The sequence below is a fragment of the Copidosoma floridanum genome, unplaced genomic scaffold (genome assembly GCF_036245765.1).
Source record: "Copidosoma floridanum isolate Cflo_tuat_1 unplaced genomic scaffold, Cflo_Japanese_pri ptg000012l, whole genome shotgun sequence".
Lineage (NCBI taxonomy): Eukaryota > Metazoa > Arthropoda > Insecta > Hymenoptera > Encyrtidae > Copidosoma > Copidosoma floridanum.
Window position 1 is genome coordinate 6,664,064 of NW_028321889.1, and position 19,237 is coordinate 6,683,300.

At 39.7% G+C, this 19,237-nt stretch overlaps 1 protein-coding gene across 2 annotated transcripts; it reads right to left on the reverse strand.

Annotated features, from left to right (window-relative positions):
• Positions 1 to 1,292: 1,292 nt before the first annotated feature.
• p120ctn (adherens junction protein p120) lies at positions 1,293 to 18,508 on the reverse strand. Of its 2 annotated transcripts, XM_089590522.1 has the most exons (20): positions 17,386 to 18,508; positions 16,438 to 16,764; positions 15,490 to 15,561; positions 15,063 to 15,128; positions 14,808 to 14,849; positions 14,566 to 14,695; positions 14,160 to 14,442; positions 13,180 to 13,239; positions 12,112 to 12,770; positions 11,627 to 12,014; positions 10,352 to 10,668; positions 9,974 to 10,277; positions 9,762 to 9,900; positions 9,363 to 9,489; positions 8,485 to 8,580; positions 2,334 to 2,458; positions 2,045 to 2,272; positions 1,826 to 1,961; positions 1,624 to 1,753; positions 1,293 to 1,539 (listed from the first exon to the last, which is right to left on the reverse strand). In XM_089590522.1, the coding sequence occupies exons 3-20, from the start codon at positions 15,519 to 15,521 to the stop codon at positions 1,454 to 1,456; spliced, it is 3,348 nt and encodes a 1,115-aa protein (XP_089446648.1). In that variant the 5' UTR covers positions 15,522 to 15,561; positions 16,438 to 16,764; positions 17,386 to 18,508; the 3' UTR covers positions 1,293 to 1,453. The 2 variants fall into 2 exon arrangements, with proteins under 2 accessions (XP_089446648.1, XP_089446650.1); XM_089590524.1 differs by lacking the exons at positions 1,293 to 1,539; positions 1,624 to 1,753; positions 1,826 to 1,961; ... (1 more) ...; positions 2,334 to 2,458; positions 15,063 to 15,128 and adding an exon at positions 6,180 to 6,591.
• Positions 18,509 to 19,237: the final 729 nt, after the last annotated feature.

Here is a 19,237-nt window from a genome sequence, read left to right on the forward strand (position 1 = left end):
TTGCTTGACTTTGCCTTTATGTAGCTCCGTAAGATGCGTGTGTACAGGTATATAGAGAAATATGCGCGAAAAGTGAACGCCTCGAAAAATCGATAACACCGACCGATATGGCTCTCGCCCCCCCCCTCCTCCCTTGTGCGTCTGTGCCCTACTACCCCTCCAGCTCTGACATCGCTACCCCACCAAAGCTACTGTTTCTTCTTCCCCTACTCCAGCCGCACAACACACACATATACAAATTTTTAACATTTGCACTACGCTGATGCACGTTTAAATGCCAATGCTGTACCTATACGTAAGTGTAAATGCTCATACATATTTCTCTGACTATATAAATACACATCCACTCTGGCAAAAAGACTTTTTCGCTCGTCTGAGATATCACTTATTTGAAGTTCTGGCGTTGTTTTTCCCTGCAATAAAATAAAAAAAAAAAAAAAAAACTTCGCGTTTCCAAAGATTAAAAATTAAGACTTTACCACGTACAATCGCTATGTAATGATGATTATTGTATGAAAGGAAATACATAAATAAATGTCTGTGAGAAGGGAAAAGCACAAAACGAAGCGAGGATTACGACAAATTTCATTTGAGATGCTTAATATACTTAAGAAACGACGACACAATGGTGCTCCAGGAAGGAAGGAAGGAAGGAAAAAAAAAAAATGATCGTCTGGCCCAGCTGATGCGAGTACATATTATAAGCACACACAGAGAGAGATTGAGAGAGAGGGTAGATTGTAAAAGAGACTTGCAACGTAACTGTACGGGAAGGGCATGAAGGAACGAAGAATCGAGGGGGTAAAAACGCGCGCGACGTGTGCGATGAGACGTCAGTGGCCCCCATACGGACTAATACAATGGTTATATATAATATGTATACCGCCACCTCTCACCTGCCGCCAGGTGCATATGTATGTATATACATGTGCACGCACGTTTGCCTGGCTGCTGCATGCAGCGTGACTCGTGCCATCTGGCCAACCGCTTACACTTACCTATATATGTACGGCTGCTGTTCCTCGATGACCATATTTTTCATTATACCCCAACCTACGCACACGCAAATGGGTTCAACAACATCTCGCCCTCGAAGCTCTTCCCTCTTTTTTCTCCTCTGTCTTTTTTATTTCTTTGAGACGCGCGCATAGTCTCGATGACACGGAGACTACCCGCTGGGCCTGTCTGATACTTTTTTGAAAAGTTCATCGATATATTATTCGACACTTTGAACCGATACGATTTATATATAGTTACTGTATCATTATTTAATTAGTCATCATTCACTTGCGATCAGTTTTTATTTTACATTGCACATCATCGGAACATTTAATTTTTCAACGGGAAATATACATGTATGTGACATTGATCCACACGAGAACAACAACAACAACAACAACAACAACAATATAATATGTATATAAATGTAGCACATGATATTTACAACGTTGGATCAGTCGTACTCGGCGCCAATGGTGATGCTCACATCCTCGGAAACGATGAGGGTTTGGTGATACCACTTGTTGGTGTCTAAAACAACTGGCGTCAACGATTCGCGCGTGAGTATACGTATTGTACAACAAATAATGATGTTTATCTTTGCGTATGAACGAAAACACTCACTGATCTCACCAGGTTCCACGACAACTTCCAACCGATCGCAGCTGTAGTGGCACTCCCGAGGCGGCTCCAGGATCCACTTTTTGCGTCCCCGTATTTGGGCCTGCCACGACGGGTACTCGACGTCGTCTACCTGCACACACACGCGTACCATAATAATCACACTCAAGCTCATCAAAAGCGTATTTAAAATTATTATACCCACGTGCATCGGCGCACCGTAACCCGGACTGCCCATGAATATCCAGTCGGTCTTCTCGGTCTCCGCGGTCGCCGGCAGAAAGTACGGCCGGTCGTAGTGCCGCCGCAAAACGTCGCCGATCGCCTCGTCGCAGTTACTCCTCGAAGCAAAAGCCAAACGGTGATTTCCAAAGACACCACAACGATTAAAAAACAAACAAGCAGAAAAAAGGCGCCAACTAACCATCCGACGTACCAGGGCTCGCTACCTGTCCGCAGGAGCGCCCTGCTCGCGCTCATGTTGAAAAAGTCCTCCAAACTCCGGAAGCCCGTCCTGTACGGGAAGAACTGGCACTCGGCGGCCCGGCCCCCCCGGTACAGCTCCCTAAGGAAGGCGAAGGAGAACGCACCCGCGGCCGTCCAGTTGGCCGTGGCGTCCCTCACCACGACGGGCCTCCCCGAGTACGCGTACCTGTATCACACAAAATCGGCCCGTTATCGCCGACGATACCCATCATGTGATGTATACGCACCGTTCCTCGAACAGCCAGGGATCGACGCTGGACAGCTTCTCGATGCGGCGCACTCCCTCGCAGACGGAGCAGTCCTCGGCCGGCCGGAAGAGCTGGCGAGCCATACTGGGCTGCTCGATCAGGCACTTTGGAAATAAAATCCATTAGAAAAAAAAAAAGCAAGGAATTAAGTATATGTGCATGTGTAACTCACGCGGTCGAAGCGCAGCCGGTTCCAGGCCGCGGGTGAGACGGCGAGGGCGGCGGTGACGAGGAGAACACCGGCGAGTAGGGATTTCGGGGGCTTCCGGCGACCCAGTTTGAGGTAAGCGAGGCCGAAGAGCGCGAGGGCCCGTAGCCGCCAGAGTAGCGGCAGGCCCTTGGCACGGCCGAGGCAGCGGCGCACCTCGGACCTAAGCTGCTCGGCCGACTTGGTGGTGCGCGCGCTCTCGGGCTCCGGCGTCATGCCGCGGGGGACGGAGTTGGACTGCACGAGCTCGTGGTCCTTCTCGAGCCCCTTGTCGTCTTATACTCTCTTATCTCCCGGTGCGCAGATGGCCGGTGCTCAGTCGCGCGTGTGCCAATTTTACGCTTCCTCGCGTCTTAACGCCGATCTGGGAGATTTTTTATTTTTCACAGCGATTGTTTCGTCGACATCGGGTTGTCTCTTTAACGGGGTGGGGAGGTGGTCGCAAATGTGCGCGGAAAATAAGAAAATGGCAATTTCAGGGCAATGTTTCATTGTCCCAGCGTCGATTTGATTTGCACCGTACTGTTACTTCCCTCGTATCGTGTGTGCAATTTTCGCTGGGTTGGAAAGGACGCGCACACGTATGTACCAGAGTCGTTGATTGATTCCGCAGGCGCAAATTGACAATGTACTGCACAGCACGGCGACCCAATTCTCCCTTTTTCTCCCTCGAATTTGGTTAATTGTGTTCGCACCTGCTCTCCTCCTTCTCCATTCATTTTCCATCTCGATTTTACGACGTAATGTGCAGTGTTTTTGTCGAGTGACTATTGCGTCAAATATCGCACTACCATCTTATACCTGAATGTCAAATAAAAGTTCGTGTATGCGCTCGTCCATGCACGTACAATGGTATGAAGTAAATGCAAAATTTCTTTTTTGTGTTTAAGTAACATGTAAAATGTACTTTTTTTTTCGTTTTCGTGCAAAATTTACGTGAACGCAAAGTGACTCGATGTGGTGGTTTGGGTTTTATATTTTGTCAATGCCTCCTACTAGAATACATTCATACTTACCATCGTAGATTTGACGTTACTTTACTAATCGTGAGAATAATGGTACATAGTATACATGTATAGTATCTGTATGTTTGTCAATACATAAAATGTTATAAACATTTTTTGTAATTTATTGTATACCAAATAGACGTGATGGAAATATGAAAATGAAAGTAAAGTAGAAAATAAGGGCGATTATGATAATGAGGATGATGGATTTTGACAAGTGTTTTTCGTACATTCAATTACACAGATGGGGATTTTTTTTTGTTTTGATAAAACACATGACATATATTTATTAACAACACAAGAGATTTTTTAATTATCTGTTATTAATTCTCAGAGTTTTATTTTTCTTCATGTTCCATCGGCTTAATTACACTTTTCTGACATTCGCAGTACTTGATTTTTTTTTTTATTCTAATACTCAACTTATGTATCTTTTATGCTGTAGTCTACGGTTGTATATTATATATAAGGTCAAGCAGTCTTTTGGTAGAAAATTACGAACTTAGTTTAGAAATTACAAAAGGATGAGAAGCTTTTATAAAAATCGGTGATGATACCTAAGTATATCAGTCATTACCTGGTCTGATTATTTTCATATACTGACGTTATGGAATTTTTGTTACTCGATTTGTGATTTTTATCAGTCACGTAAACATTTTATAAATTACTTTATACAATCATAGATTCAATAAAAAGTATAATTATAAATAAACTGTTAGAGATTATCACATGAAGTAAAAAATGTTGGTTTTTTTTTATTATTATTATTTCCTGTTTCAAATGCAGTAAAAATTTTATTGAAAATTAGGTCGTGACAACGTCGAACTTTGATCTTTAAAAAAAAATCGATGCATTTACACAATACACTTTCGGTAATCTTACACAATTATGCCGTACTTTAATATAGTTGTGACCTTACATTTGTGAATTTTCCCGCCAAAAAACTCGACACTGTGTCGTCCTGAGTAAAAAATCTGGTGTAAAACTTTTAAGTGACATTGGCGTCTGACGCTTTTGTCACATCGATAAACTCGAGTTTGAACATATAATATCAACAATCAACTTAAAAATATTTATAATAATACAATAATAATTTTCAAGAATTTACGAATTTTCTAAGATTTACATAAGTTTATCTTTTTCAACAAAATTTTTCCGCTCAATACTATATAATTGTACAATGAAAATAAAAAATTTTCAAAGTTAAAAATAATTTCGACGGCACTGCATTGAACGGTAAATGCAGCTATGTGATATAAATATATATATATGTATATGTGTGTATGTATATAGCTACAATTATGCACTTTCGATGCATCTCTTTTCTTCTCGAGTTGATATAAATAATAATCTATTAATTAATAATAGATTAATTAATAAATAATCATCAACTATTTATTAATCATGTGAGAAAAACAGAACAAGATATAATAAAATTTATGAATATCGGATTTCCATCGACTTGTATAATAAATATACAAATATGTGTGATCGACCCGATAATGTTAAATACTTAATATTACTATTCGTTTTTTTTTTAATCATTAAAGTTTATCAGTCACTTCGATATACACATTTTAATGCATAACATTGTATTACGATTTATATTAAGAGCTAATGATAAAAGGCAAATCGTAAAAAATGTGCCCCATTTAAACAACTTTGTCTAAACGTAACGTGATTCCGCGATGCTTTGGAGACCGTCACAATATTCATAAAAAAAAAATTAAAAAAAATTTTAAAAAATGTATTCAAAAGTTTCTGTTTAATCGTACGAAAAATGGATCAATCGATGATGCGTAGTGTACAAAATATAGCAAAACATTAAGAAATCACACGTTTACTGTCATCATGATTAGGGTCCTTGCGAACTTATCATCTACCACACCCACAGCCTCGAAATTTCATTCACGTCGTCGCATAACACATCAATAATGAAAAATAAAAAACTAGCAATAATTATTCTAAATAATAATAATAATAATAATAATGATGATGATAATGTTGATGCTGTATGAGTCACTCGTTCGCATATCGCAACCACTTACTTGCTACGAGTTCGTATTCATGTATATTATATATAAATATTCTAATTTTCTTTTGCAAAAGAGATGCATCAATCTCAACGCGATAATCCATCTAATATTATAATGTTCGTGCGCATAATAAATCTTTGTATTTGCATTTCAAAATGATTCTTTTTCTTTTTAATCGTATCCTTCGACATATACCGTAGCTACACGAATGGTATTTGCCATTCGAAGTTTCGCTGCACTTTTTTTGTGGATTTTCATCTCAACTACTTTGGTATTGAAAAGTAATTGAATTTTCCTGTGTCTCTCCACTCGCTAACTATAAATTTCTTGTAACCCAATAACTTTTACAATATATTAGTGTATCGATACACATGGTACACTGGTATTAACAGCACATGAAAGTTCCACCACTTTTTAAAATTAAATTTACAAAGTAATTGAAAAAATTCCCGAATTTCCATCTCACCCATCACTCAAAAGCTATCTAATCTCCTTTGGATGTAAGTTCAATGACGAGGAAAAAAAAAATGCCTGTGGAGAGAAAAAAAAAAAAAAAAAAAAAAAAACATTCGAAGGATATTACAAACGAGGTGGAAAAAAGAATCAATGAAGATGGGGCAAAACAGTAGATGGCGAGCTAAGACCGAAGCGTTCAGTCGATTGGTTCGCACGCGCTATTCGAGTAACACGAACGGGGGCTCTCGATTTCGTACGACACTCTTTTAACCAGCCCCACGTTAGACCCATGAGTCGCCGGCGGAGACGGCCGTCGAACTTGGAGGGACACTGAGAGTCGAAGCTGCTGTAGGCTCCTGGCCGGCTTGGCCATCGCCGAGCCACTGGGCACCAGCGGCCTGCCCGACGCCCGGGGCCGCGCCACCGGCACCCTGACCCGCGCCCTGGCCCACCCCCAGCTCGAACTGACGCTTCTTTTTCTTCTCCATCAAGTTAACTTGCGCGTAGAGCGGCTCACCGGGTTTCGGCTGCTGCAACACACACATATACACACTAGTCAACAACTTTTCTTTCTTTTTCTTTTTCATTTTTTTCATTTTTTTCATTTTTTTTTTTTTTACTCTTCTCACTCGTTTTTTTTTTTATTTTTCTTTCAAGTGTCAAGCAAATCTCTTTTTTGTGCTCTACGTCGACGACTTTTTTCTTACTAGGTATGTGTACGAAGATTAACTTGTTGACTTTTTTTTTTTTTACTGTCGAGATAGCGGGGGTGGGTCTAGGGCATTTTTTTTCGGCTCTTTGAATATTGTTAGTATAGTAGCTCAACTCGCCTGACCATAATATATTTGCGCTCAATCCCATCACACACAAGCATACAAAGCAATTTTTGTCGCCTGATATCGTGTAAAAAAATTAAAATAATAATGATCATCAAAGTAGAAAATAAGCATAGTGAAATTTTTTAGAGTAACAAAACGTTTGTATATTGGATAATAATTTTATCTTTATTTACTCAACACTAGATCCTTTGTGAATGTACAATGAAATCATATACTCAAAGTGTCATAAATTATATTTCCTAAATGAATTTTCGCATTACACCTACACCTTTTTTTTCGTTTATCATTACTGAAGTTATATGTTTACAAGGAACATACCTTATATAATGCGTTCAATGAGTACAAACTTCGGGCTTGCTTTTTGTCAAATTATCATTAAAACATGAACTGAACGTTACTTAACATGGCTATTTATGATACATCACATTCACGTGTCGTAGTCAAATATTTATGAAAGATTATCAATACTATTATTCTATGTGAATTTTATAAAAATCATTAATTACGAGATCATTTTATCTTCACTACTCACGGGAATGTACTTTTGTAAGTTACAAAAATTTCAAGAGTAATTTTTTTGTTCGTAGCCATTTTGTAATTGCCATTCCACTACAGTGTGACAGAGCAAAAGCCCTTTGAAATTAATAATTTTGACCATTACACGTATTCATTTTGATAATGAGAGCTTTTTGAAAAATAGCCAACATGCAAGACTGTGTCGCAAATTTTAAATCGTAACATACGTATGTTCTACGTAATGATACGTAATATCACGTGATTGATGATATTGTTTAATAGAAAATTGTGAGCAATGCTTCTTGAAAATTTGGAATCTTTAAAGATCAATTCGTTTTATTTACAAAGTAATGTTAGTTTTGTCTTTAGTGCTTCAGCATTAGAAGAATAACAGTTGTGAAAATAACATAAAAAAAACTTGGCTGTACAAATTTAGATAAATTTTTTATCTCAAGCTCAAAGTAAAGTAAACATAATAAAGTTACAGGAGAATACTTTAATTGACTTAGTTTATACACTGTTCATGTTACATTAGTTCTAGTATGTCGTGTGATCCATTTGTTTTATTGTTTTTTTTTTTCTTTTCGTTTACTGTGCATGAAATTTCATTATGTAAAATTATCAAAGTAATGTATCTATGACACTTTTTCATGCCATGCATGATATATCAATATTCATATGTTTAAACTCACCTTGATATTTTGTGTATGCATACGTACAACTGAGTATTACAATTCATGGTGTAGAAATCTATACTTTCGCAGTACAAATGAAAAAAGTGAGTTATTCAACAATGTCAAGGTCAAGGTCTTAAAAAACGAATAATAGTATTACATAAAACTAAAAATCGTGTTATAAAAATTCTGTAAAGTTTCAAAAACAGTGTAAATAATACTGTATTATTGTAGATATTCAGAAGTTAAATTTTTTTTTCTTGTATGTAACAAAAAGGTTCGAAATTATGCGCATGATTAATCATTGTTCATTTCACGTGAATTTAATTCAACTACCGGGGCTCCACATTTTTTTTTTTTTTTTTTTTTTTTTTTTTACAGTCTAATGACTTACTGGATTTGTAGGAAACACGCATACGCCCCCAGCAGGTACTGCGTGACTTCCTTGTTTTGGATACGGCATATCCGACATAGCGATCTCCTCGTTTTGCTGTCGAACACAATTAGTCATTACAACTGGTTTATGTCGGTTTGTACCATACTATCGTAATGAATTTACACGCGTATCAATACCAACGACACGAAAATTACTAGTAGTATTACTTTTTTGTGTACAAAGCTGAGTATCCCGGAATGTGATCGAGAAGTAATACTCCCACACGTTAACAACTCTTTTTCACAAAATTTTCAAAGCAATTGGTGCAACGAATATATCCGTGTTGGTTTGTACCAATGTATAACAAATCACTGCAAATGGGACACATTTTCGTGGCATTAAGTATGCTCGTTAGTTAATTGGACGCGCACGTTTTTTAATTCACAGACTGAAGGTCGAGCTAACGTAGCTTTTCTATTTTCATGGAACCAAACGCGAGAAATATATGTAAATTTTTTTTCGGATTTATATACTTTTTTATCAAACTATTTCAAATTAATTTCTATAGTTGTCTCGTTAATTCGTAAGAGTTTTGCTTCTGTCTTACAAATTGACGTATATAATGCGTAAATGTATATAAGCATTGAAAGAAAATCAGTATAATGTGCCATAATTGTTATATCAATGATGCGTGTACGTTTAACAGTTAAAACTTTATGGTTAGGCGAGTTAATGTAAATCCAGTTCACAAGAGATCTTGAGCTTTTCGAGATTTTTTTTTCTTTTCTTTTACTAAATAAAAAGCAATCGACAGAGCCATTATTCATGAAAAATGTCGTCATGTCATATCATTCCGTTATTTGCTTGTTTCTCCTTAAATTTGTTCATTGACTTACCGATTGATATATGTTGGCTCGTCCGACGTTGTTAGAGTTGAGAGTGCCGCCTCTTTGAATCGTCCTGTCCTCGTATCGCGTACTACCTTGACTCGCCATTGGCCGGTTTAGTGTGCTGCAATCATAACTACTTTGAACATAGCATCGAATTGTCCGATATTGTAACGGGACTCTACGAATTATCGTACAAGTAATAGCCGTAAGCAAAGTTTGTACAACCGAGTATTAATAAAAAAAACAAACCAACCAAAGAAGAAAGTAGAGTCCCAAGGAAAATAAAAAGAAATAAACGTAAGAAAACTAAGTAAAGCTATTTTTTTTAAAGATAAATGATCATGGCTGAATTTAACTCGTTAAATCACTATTGTATAAAATAACGAATCACAGAGGGAAAAATACCTGTTTGCATTATTTGGTGAATTGGGGCCAGAGTTCCTAGCTGCCACTGTTTTAGTTACAAAATCTTGTTCTTTCCAGCCATGCTTTTTATAAACGTCTCGCAACTCTTGGTGCTGCCACATTGTGAATAAGACTTGACCTAAAAAAGCAGAGTATTGAACGTTTATCCGTTACATTTGCTCACAAGAGGATCTAGTTTGATGGATAATTACCAGCAAATTTAAGGACCCTCGGTGTGTACTTCTGACGCTGTCTGGTAATGTTCATGAGCCTCTCAACACCACCGGCGTCCAGAAGGGAACGCGAAAATTCGGCATTTTTCTTGATCACCTCATTCAAAGTTGCTAGAACAGCTGCGATCGTGTCGTCACTCGTTCCTTGATCGTGCTGATTATTACCCGACGGCAACTTTTGAATCAGATCTCTCATCGCATATTTTCCTATGAGTTCCTTGTTGCGCTGGTCTATGGCTAAATTTCGAAGAGCTGTAGCTACTGCACACACGACTCTATCCACCTGTAAGTTGAAAGATCATTATTATATTTGTGATGCATGAAATTGAATGCACAAATTGGTTACTTTGAACTGACCTCCATTCTCAAAAGTTCGACTAAGATGGGAAGTCCCTTTTCTTTTCTCACGGCAGCTCGAATTTCAATGCTCGGCTGCCAGTAGCAGGCCGCTAGATTTTGCAAGGCTCCTGCTGCAGCTTCGAGGGTTTCTGGGTTCGAGCAGTTGTGCAAAAGGCTTAAGTACAATTGAACGACCTCTGGCTGCCACAATAATTCCATTCCCTTGACAGGTTCTGTTCGAGGACTCGTTGTCCTGGTCATACTTCCGGTTTCCTTTTGTACAGATTGGCCATCTTTCTTCTTTTTACTGCCGCCGAAGCATCCCAAATTTTCGCCTAGGGTAAAACCATTCAGGACTGTCATTTGTAAAAATGTTTCTTAAGTCAATGGATCTTCGACAATGGGAAATAAAAAATTGCGTAATAACATTTCTAGCGAGTTGTTTGAAAAACGTATTCACTAGCGAATCAATTAAAAGAGGGAATAATTTATGAAGTAACATATTTCTACATGTAATAATACATGAATTACAGATAAAATCCTTTATTTAACAGAACATGGACGAATTTTATTAAAGCAGCTCAAACTTTAAATTATTTCTCAAATTTAAATGAATTACCTCGCTAGTTTGAAGCAATTTTATTCACAGACTCAAGTAATAGTAAAAATAGTATGTACATGGTTTACTGCGATTTTAGTTTTGAGATAGTCATGTAGGGTACATGCAATATCTAACATTTTAAAAGTACATTGTGAGCAAACTGTTTAAAAATTACTAAAACAATTTTTACTTTCTAGTACTATGAATAAAAGTAAAAGTACCACAAGTATACAATAAGCCGTATCTAATTAAAAGTAATATCTATCAATATAAATACAAATGAAAGGGAGCAAGAAAATTCATGCTTTGTTGAATGGAATTCATTTTCTTAAGTGCGTGTAATGTCTTACCTTGACATAGACTGTATGCTAAAAAAAATTGAAACAGAATTTAATCTATACTAACATCGTTTAATTGCACGTTCAAAAGCTATTGTCTAATTTACAAAAGGTTGTCAAAAAGTATCTATCTAATTGAAGTTACAAAGATCCGACTCATTCTAAATTTCGTAGTACTTTATGTAAACTAACTGAAATAAGTGTGATGTCTACAAAAAGTTTTTAAAAGATGTGTAAAAAGATAATGCAAGGGGACAACGAGGAAACGACTGAAGAAATTAGACATATATGCACCTCGGAAGATATATCTGCTATGAGGATCGATTGAAAAAAAAGATGGAAATAGAGACTCACCTTTAGTTGGCGCTGCCACCCTGTTCTGAACGCCAGATTGAATAGGGTGTCGATCGTAGTTGGGATCCTCGACTTCCTGGCAACGATAGCTGAGATTCCTTAGTATGCAAACGCAGTTTTCGACGATTTTATTGCCAATATTGGATTTCTCAATGGCCGAGCGCACAACGTACAGCAGGGCATCCACGAGGCCTTCGCACTCGCGCAGTTTCTTTCGCGCGTACTCGCCAGCACTCGAGACGTTCCGCAAGACACCCGAGGCATTGCGAAAAACTGTCGACCAGCAAGTCTCGCCACTTGCCGAGCTCGGCTCCCACCCGCTGTGCGGTATTATTATGTTGTTTACCACCATCGTTACGCCATCGTCGATGATGGACTTTTTGAGATCCTACGGCAGATAACAAGCGAATGTGTTGTTACGTAAACAAACATAACAATGAAAAAATCAGTATCATGCACAAGCGGAATGGATTATCAGCACCAACCTCGCAAGAGGAGAGATTCCAAAGGACGCCAGTAACCAGCTCCTTGACGTCCGCATCCGAGGTCCTGCGCAATAAGTTAATAAGGGCAGGCACACCCCCGGCATTCTTGATGGCGCGCTTGTTCTCGTCGTTCTGGCGACCGTAGGAGAGATTGCGCAGAGCGCCGCAGGCGTTTCGGTACACGTCTGGGCTTTCAGAGTCAAGTAGCTGGACGAGGGGCGGAATGCCACCAAGACTGCGCGTCTTCTGCTTATTTGGATCGTCCATGTAGCAGAGGTGCTGCAGGTAGGCCGCGGCGTTCGCCTTGATGACGTTGCTGGGGTTGCTGAGAAAGCCGATCACCTCGGATAGATTGGGGTCGCGCCAGCGCATCGACTTGTGTTCATCGTCGAGTGGACTGACCATGCCCGGGACGAGGCCGTGACGCGCTTGGAGGCGCTGTTGCAGCTGCTGCACTTCGTCCTCGTAGAGTGGCCCGCCGGGGCCACCGACGCCCCCAAGAGCAGCCATGTGGGCGACGACGCCGTCCTCGTAGCCTGGAACCTCGCCACCAGCCACCCCAAGTGCTCCAACTCCACCGACGCCACCCACGGATGGCCCGTAGCCCACTGGCCCGTATGGAGACGGCGACACGAAGCCGTACGCCACTTTGCCATCATCTGTCACAACACAAACCCACATCGTGATACGAAAGCTCAGCTGAAGTTGTCCTCCTCTCTAAGTCTTTGGCGACAAGTCGATTGGCGCTCTTTCACGCCACATGTAGCAACAGCTCATACTTATCAGTTTTATTTTTTTACACTGGCGGTATGGGTCAAACCACACATATTAGGTGTCACGTTTGTGAGATAAGAATGGCTGATCGTGTTGCGAATGTAACGTGAAACGGCCCCCGAGAGTAGAAATGCTTTGAATGATTATGTAGCAAAGAAGGGTATCAAACGGATGAAGAAAAAAAAAGCACAGAGAAAACTAGAACAATAAAGCCTAAGACAACAGCAACGACAAGTGCGAAAGCTACAAGTATTATAAGAGCTGCGCGCGCGAGAGCAGGGGATATATACTCACCGTGTGGGTGCTGAGACGGCTCTCCCGCATCGTCCATGTTCCACGAGTTGCTAATTTGATCTGTAAAAGTAATAAGCATTAAGCCCGATAATTAAAGCGCGCTATGAATGCTCTGCAAGCTATACTGGAGCGCAGGCCGTCGTTTTCTTATGCATCATTCTACGCAATGGATCTCTATTATTATGCAGTACGTCCTAGCGGAAAATAATGTACCATTGTACCCCTGATCGGCGAAGCGTCTCCATCCTATCGAACTGCTGCACCGACATAACGAGCTCTCATAACAGCACACAAATCTACGTTTACGGAATCCGTCCAACCTTTCTACTTTATGTTCTATTTTTCATCCTGAATTTGTAATGCTTCGATCAAACCCATTTGTTATAAAACTCACTCACTTATTCATGTTTCTGCTTCAAAGCTGAATCAGCTACGTTTCACTGGCTTTTACTTTAACTAGATAGCATTTAACAAAAATTTTCAAGCTAAAATCTATCAAAAATATCTATATTTTTGTTATGTACTTTACGTACTTTCTACCGTAAGAAACACCAAGGTTTAGCCATAACATAAAATTTGCATTTATCCAATCAAGCAACTAACATGTCAAAACATTCAAGTTTAATCTAGCGTTTGACAATTAAGATGAAAAGTTTGAAATCTATATGATATCTAAAATGATTGTATGTTTTTTAAGTGTACTGCCCATGAGACTATTTTCACTAATGTGATAGCATTGATGGCATGTAGATATGCATGACTGAAGGAATTCCATTGCAAATTAAAACAAAGTTAAATATGGTAGCATGAAAAAATAATTAACTCCCAGGAAAAAAAAAAAACCAGTTGATTAACCAAAAAATTTAAGGCACAAAACAACAGGACTAATGAAAAATAATGAAAAAACCAAAATAATATAATGGAGGAGTACTTAAAAGTAAAATTCAACTTAAAGAAAAACAAAACTCTGGGAGACATACCATGAGGCGGAGAAGCGCGACTACGTTCAGAGGGACTGTGAGGACTGTAAGGAGAGTGTGGACGAGGCATGTAGATACCGTGCGGACCCGGATATCCAGGCTGCGGTGGATAGCCCATGTAGTGGTCGTAGTGGTCAAAGTTGACCATGTACGGGTCTGCTGCATAGCGCGGGTCTGGATGCTGATAATCCTGTGACATAAGTGGCATTGACACGTAATTCACAGCTCCTGGATCAGGCTCCATGTGTGAAACTTCTCGAACGACTTTCGTCACTGTCGTTACCTGTAATGTTATAAATACATTGTTTATTAATGTTAGAACAAATGAATAATTTTTTTTTTTTTTTTACTGTCAGCCTATTGAACAGTATATGAAAAGTATACCAAAAACTTCAAATACACGTACTTGTTGAGATGTTTGCTGCTTATGCGTTCGTATGAGTAAAGGGTCGTCTTGAACTGACAAATGAGAGGAATGTAAAGAATGTGTGTCTGCTTGACCATTGCTCCCATGGTAATCGCTTTCGCCTTGTCCCCTGAAATCATTAATAACATTTATTATTACAATTATTTCTTTTTACGGTAACCATAAAAATAAAATCGAAAATTGTTAATTTGTTAACAAACAAAAAATTTAACGGTACTTACGTGTATTGAGGCATTTCTGGACCCTTTTCTTGAAGAACACGCCTTTAATGAAAACAACACGAATAAGTAATTCTCATGAATTATTTAAATATCTGTGTTTTAATATTGATTTTAAATAGCAATTAAAAAATCAATGGGTTTACAATTACTATTAATTATGCAGTGTGTATGATAGGCTTGCAAAGAGTTCGAAAATGGAAAAATGTTAAGCATGCTCTAGCAATGAAGAACTGATGATTAATGCAGGTTAGTCACCTTTGAGTGATTTCAGTACGAGTTATGTTGTGCTCCTGCCTCTGCTCGATCCGCCGATTCACCAGCCTAATTCCAATGTGATTTAATGCAGTACCATTATTAAATGTTAAATTAAGCCCAGCACCGCGAAACAAGCTCAGTTAGTATGACACTTGATTGCCCAAAAAATTGCGTTAATTTTACATGGCAGTGGTCATCCACCAAAAATTTCGATTAGAAATTTATTAACAACGCGCATCAAATAGTTTGGTAATTAGTAGTGAAATTTCGAGGCACAGTATACATGGCAAGTTTGGATGAAAAAAAAGTCAAATGTGCATGAGAAGAGAGTTAAATTGGTGAGTAGTTTTTAATGAAAAATAATGGATATAAAATCGACCAGTAAAAGTTGCATACTCAAAGAAAAAAAACAACAAATAATACTTACAGACAAGAATCAACTAACTGATTGTTTGACATGCCAATGACGTTTCTTTTTATTCCTTACATTAGACAATACCTGGAAAACAAAAAATTGATCAATTCAACTTAAATGAAAATTTCAGTGAGTGTTTTATCTTCTTACGAAGCGAAAAACATTGCTAGGATTTAGAACACGTGCGACTAATATGGTGTACAAAGGAGACACGCATGGCACACTGCGCCAGTGGTATTATTCATCATCCTAATTATATTTAAAAGGAAAAGACATCGAGACCGCGAAACAGCGTCGGCAAAAAATCTCCTACGTCGCGAAAGTCACTCTATCGTCCTAGAATGCCGGAAATGTAACGTTTTCTCTAACTAACGATCTTTACTTTGGTAAAATAGTTTCCCAAATTACCCGATACTTTTTTTTTTTTTTTTTTATTGATTCCAAAACTTAATTTTTACACCAAAACAGAGTGAGACCATTCATTATTGAAATCTGACATTTAAATAAAATCATGATTCAAGATAAGAAGGAAGAGGAAGTAACATGCAGCGATCGGTAAAAGACGGAGGGAAATGAAAAAATAATACAAACAGATTCGGAATGTGTGCAGAGAGTAGCATTTCCATGGTGGGAATAAGTAGGTATAGGTAAATGGCAAAAGGAGCAAATAAGGAGCAAAGTGGAGCACCTCAGGAGAAAGAGAGACAGAAGATAGAGAAAGAGGGCAAGGGACGAGAGAGGAAGAGCGACGGTGAGATAGGTAAGTATATACTTACACATACGTAACGTGCAGAAGAGATGAAGGGCAAGGTGGAAAAAGGACAGATAGGTATATAAATAAAATAAAATAATAACATACAAGTAAGTACACCCTAATAGCAGGAAAAGCATGTTACCTATACAACCTACGACACAACCACTACACCACCTGGATGAAAAAGGAATCCGAGCGCCCCCTACCTTGGCTATAAGCTTTTTCCGCAGGCTCGACTCGAAGACGAGCACTTTTCCCAGCCCTCTCAAGTTGACACTCGGAGTAAAGGCCGCTTTGAGATCCCAAAGGGGTCCAGCTTGACCGGTTCACATGCCAGATTGAACGACGACGACGACGACGACGACGATTAGGAAGCCGCCGCCGCTACACAGGCCGCAATGCAACTCGTTTCGAGTCGTGTGGCTCTCGCGCGCGAGCTTAGCGGCTCCTTCGCATCCACGCCCCTTTCGCCGCGACGCAAGGAGCTCACCTCCTCCGCGCCTCTTCTTTTTCTTCCTTCTACTCTCCTCGGTCTGCAATCAGAGTCAACAGATCTAATCAATCGGGCTGATGCAGCTGCATGGGGGCCTCATCTCACGGCACTATACATATTTGTACACACGCGAGAGAGAGTAGAAGAGGTACAAAATATATACACACTCGGCTGGGCGCCCCACCCCTCGATTCAATATGCCTTGCCTGGCACACACCACACTTACTACTTACTACTCCTTTCACCGTCCATCTGTTTATGTTACGAGAGTTTACTATTGCCCAGAAACTTGTGTATATATATACATATATTTACGCACAATGTGTTATTTAGGAGCTCTCTGCTGACGCCGTCGAGAGAGAGAGCACAATGTGCTGCTGATTGTTGTACCCGTGTATACCCATGCACGACATATACATTATCCCATTAATGCGCCGCAATAAAAAAAAAAAAAAACAAAAAAAAAAAACTACATTACTATAAGTATATACGAGAGACGGAGCTACGCTCCCGTACCCATATCTCTCGTACTACGTGATGGGTACAAACATCTATCTACCTACTATATGGAAAGGTATGGTGTATTTTGTCCCGTCGTATCATTCGCATGCATGAGTGTATTATAAATATGTATATAGGAATAAACGCGCGTGCCACTTACTCGCTGAGGCTGATGTCGTTTTGTTGCTGCAGTGTTATAAGTATTCTTTGGTGTATAGGTGACCCACGGGCCTTGTGGGCCCCCGGCCGGCGGAAGTCTGGCTTCCTGCCGCCTATATGTGCACTTTAAATGTGTGTACTTGTGCGAAACTGCGCGAACTTCACCACTGCACCGACGATTACCAGAGAGATGTGCTAAGCTTTCCTTCCCCCGCCTGGGGGTCGCGAGCTGACGAGGCTGGGCCTAGGGCTCGGCAGCCCGGACATCGCGCTCTCGCGGCGCGTCACCGTTTAACTCCAACTAATGTCAGCCGTACACTTTACTACGATATACACTTGTTGTATGATCGTTATTTTTAGAGGTACGTGGCCAGAGCGGAAGCTGCTCCGATGCTTCTCGCGGCCTACGCCTAGGTATAGAGCTATCGGATGAAGAGTAGGAGGGAGGGGGAGTGAGGGATCTCCTATACCATCACTGCCGAGGCACGGACTGTGACTCTGCCGCGGTCTCAGCGGCTCTCAACCTTCGGCGTCTTTCCCGGACCCCGTGTCCTCCAGCGAGATGAGTAGGTACTGTCCACGTAATAGTGTGTACACTCGCGAGGTAGGGCAAAGTCTCGAATGTTGGATAAGTAATGTGGATGGATATGGAACGGATGATGTACAATATCTCCACACCCACGTCGAGAAGAGACACACGAGGACGGGCGTGCGGGCGCCAGCCCAAACTCTCTATATGTGTCTGGCGTTTGCGCGCGCGACTTTGTGTGGGTGGGTGGGTGGATGGATATATAGTTGCACAGGACGGTACAACCTATGATATCTTTTTTACGGAGAGTGTCGCCCTCGTCGTCTATGTAATCCTTGTTGCATCGCACACTCTTTTCACCTACTCCCGAAAATGTTCTCGGCGATGACGACCGTCACTTGGCACGACACATCCTGCATTCAATGGGTGGGTACCTCTCGACCCGCATGTCAGTCGTTTACTTTGAGTTCACGCACTCACGCTGCACCTTTGCCGTATAAGTTTCAACACGCAACTGCCACTTTCAACCCTCCGAGCACTTATCGCTCCGAAAAGTCAGTAAATCCAAAACTTAAGATTAAGCACGTTCTCCGGAACTTCGCCACCGCCGCATTATATTCCTCCGCTCCCCGTGGTCCGCCGCCTCTTTGCTCACCCGCGCGCTCTCGTGGTGACTGTACAGGTTCCAGCTTCCGATGTATATATATAATTATACATTAATAGTTCTCAAGAAAATTCGATTGGAAATTGCAATTTTTATGCAAAATGTCATTGGTGGATTTTTAGTCATGGAAGGATAAACATATTTTCAAATTGAATAAAATATTAGGTACAAGTAAAACAAATTTTGACAAGATGAGTTTTTAATTTATATGCTCACTATTGATCTTTTAAATATTTTTCTTTTACATTTTTAATTATATGGTATAGTAGTACTATTAAATAATCTAAAACAAACTGATTTTAATATTCGCCGAAAATACCGATTCTTACACACATGTTGGTCAAATTTTATATGCATAGGTACGAGAGTACGAAAAAACGAATTTTTCCGTACGACATACAACTTTATTAATATATTTCTATCGTATAAACACATTTACAAGACAAGATTGATCCATCAATCTTTTTGTTTATAACTAAAGGAAAAATCTTCAAACAAAACTCTATGGTGCTAAATAATTTTTATAAATATTACTTACATAATTGTAATATACTTATTCAGCTGCTCAATTAAAATCGTTTAATATTATCCTCCGAGTGGTTCCGCGACGCTCTTGTAATAAAACGAAATTTTTCGTTTTTCATGAGTGTACCTGAATCA

Bases quoted from the DNA above. Each gene is read 5' to 3' on its own strand.
- p120ctn (XM_089590522.1), bottom strand. From the start codon at position 15,521: ATGTCAAACAATCAGTTAGTTGATTCTTGTCT. The intron at 12,015-12,111 runs GTTGGTGCTGAT...TATCTGCCGTAG, and splicing joins GGAATCTCTCCTCTTGCGAG to GATCTCAAAAAGTCCATCAT. The intron at 1,754-1,825 runs GTGGGTATAATA...GTGTGTGTGCAG, and splicing joins GTTACGGTGCGCCGATGCAC to GTAGACGACGTCGAGTACCC.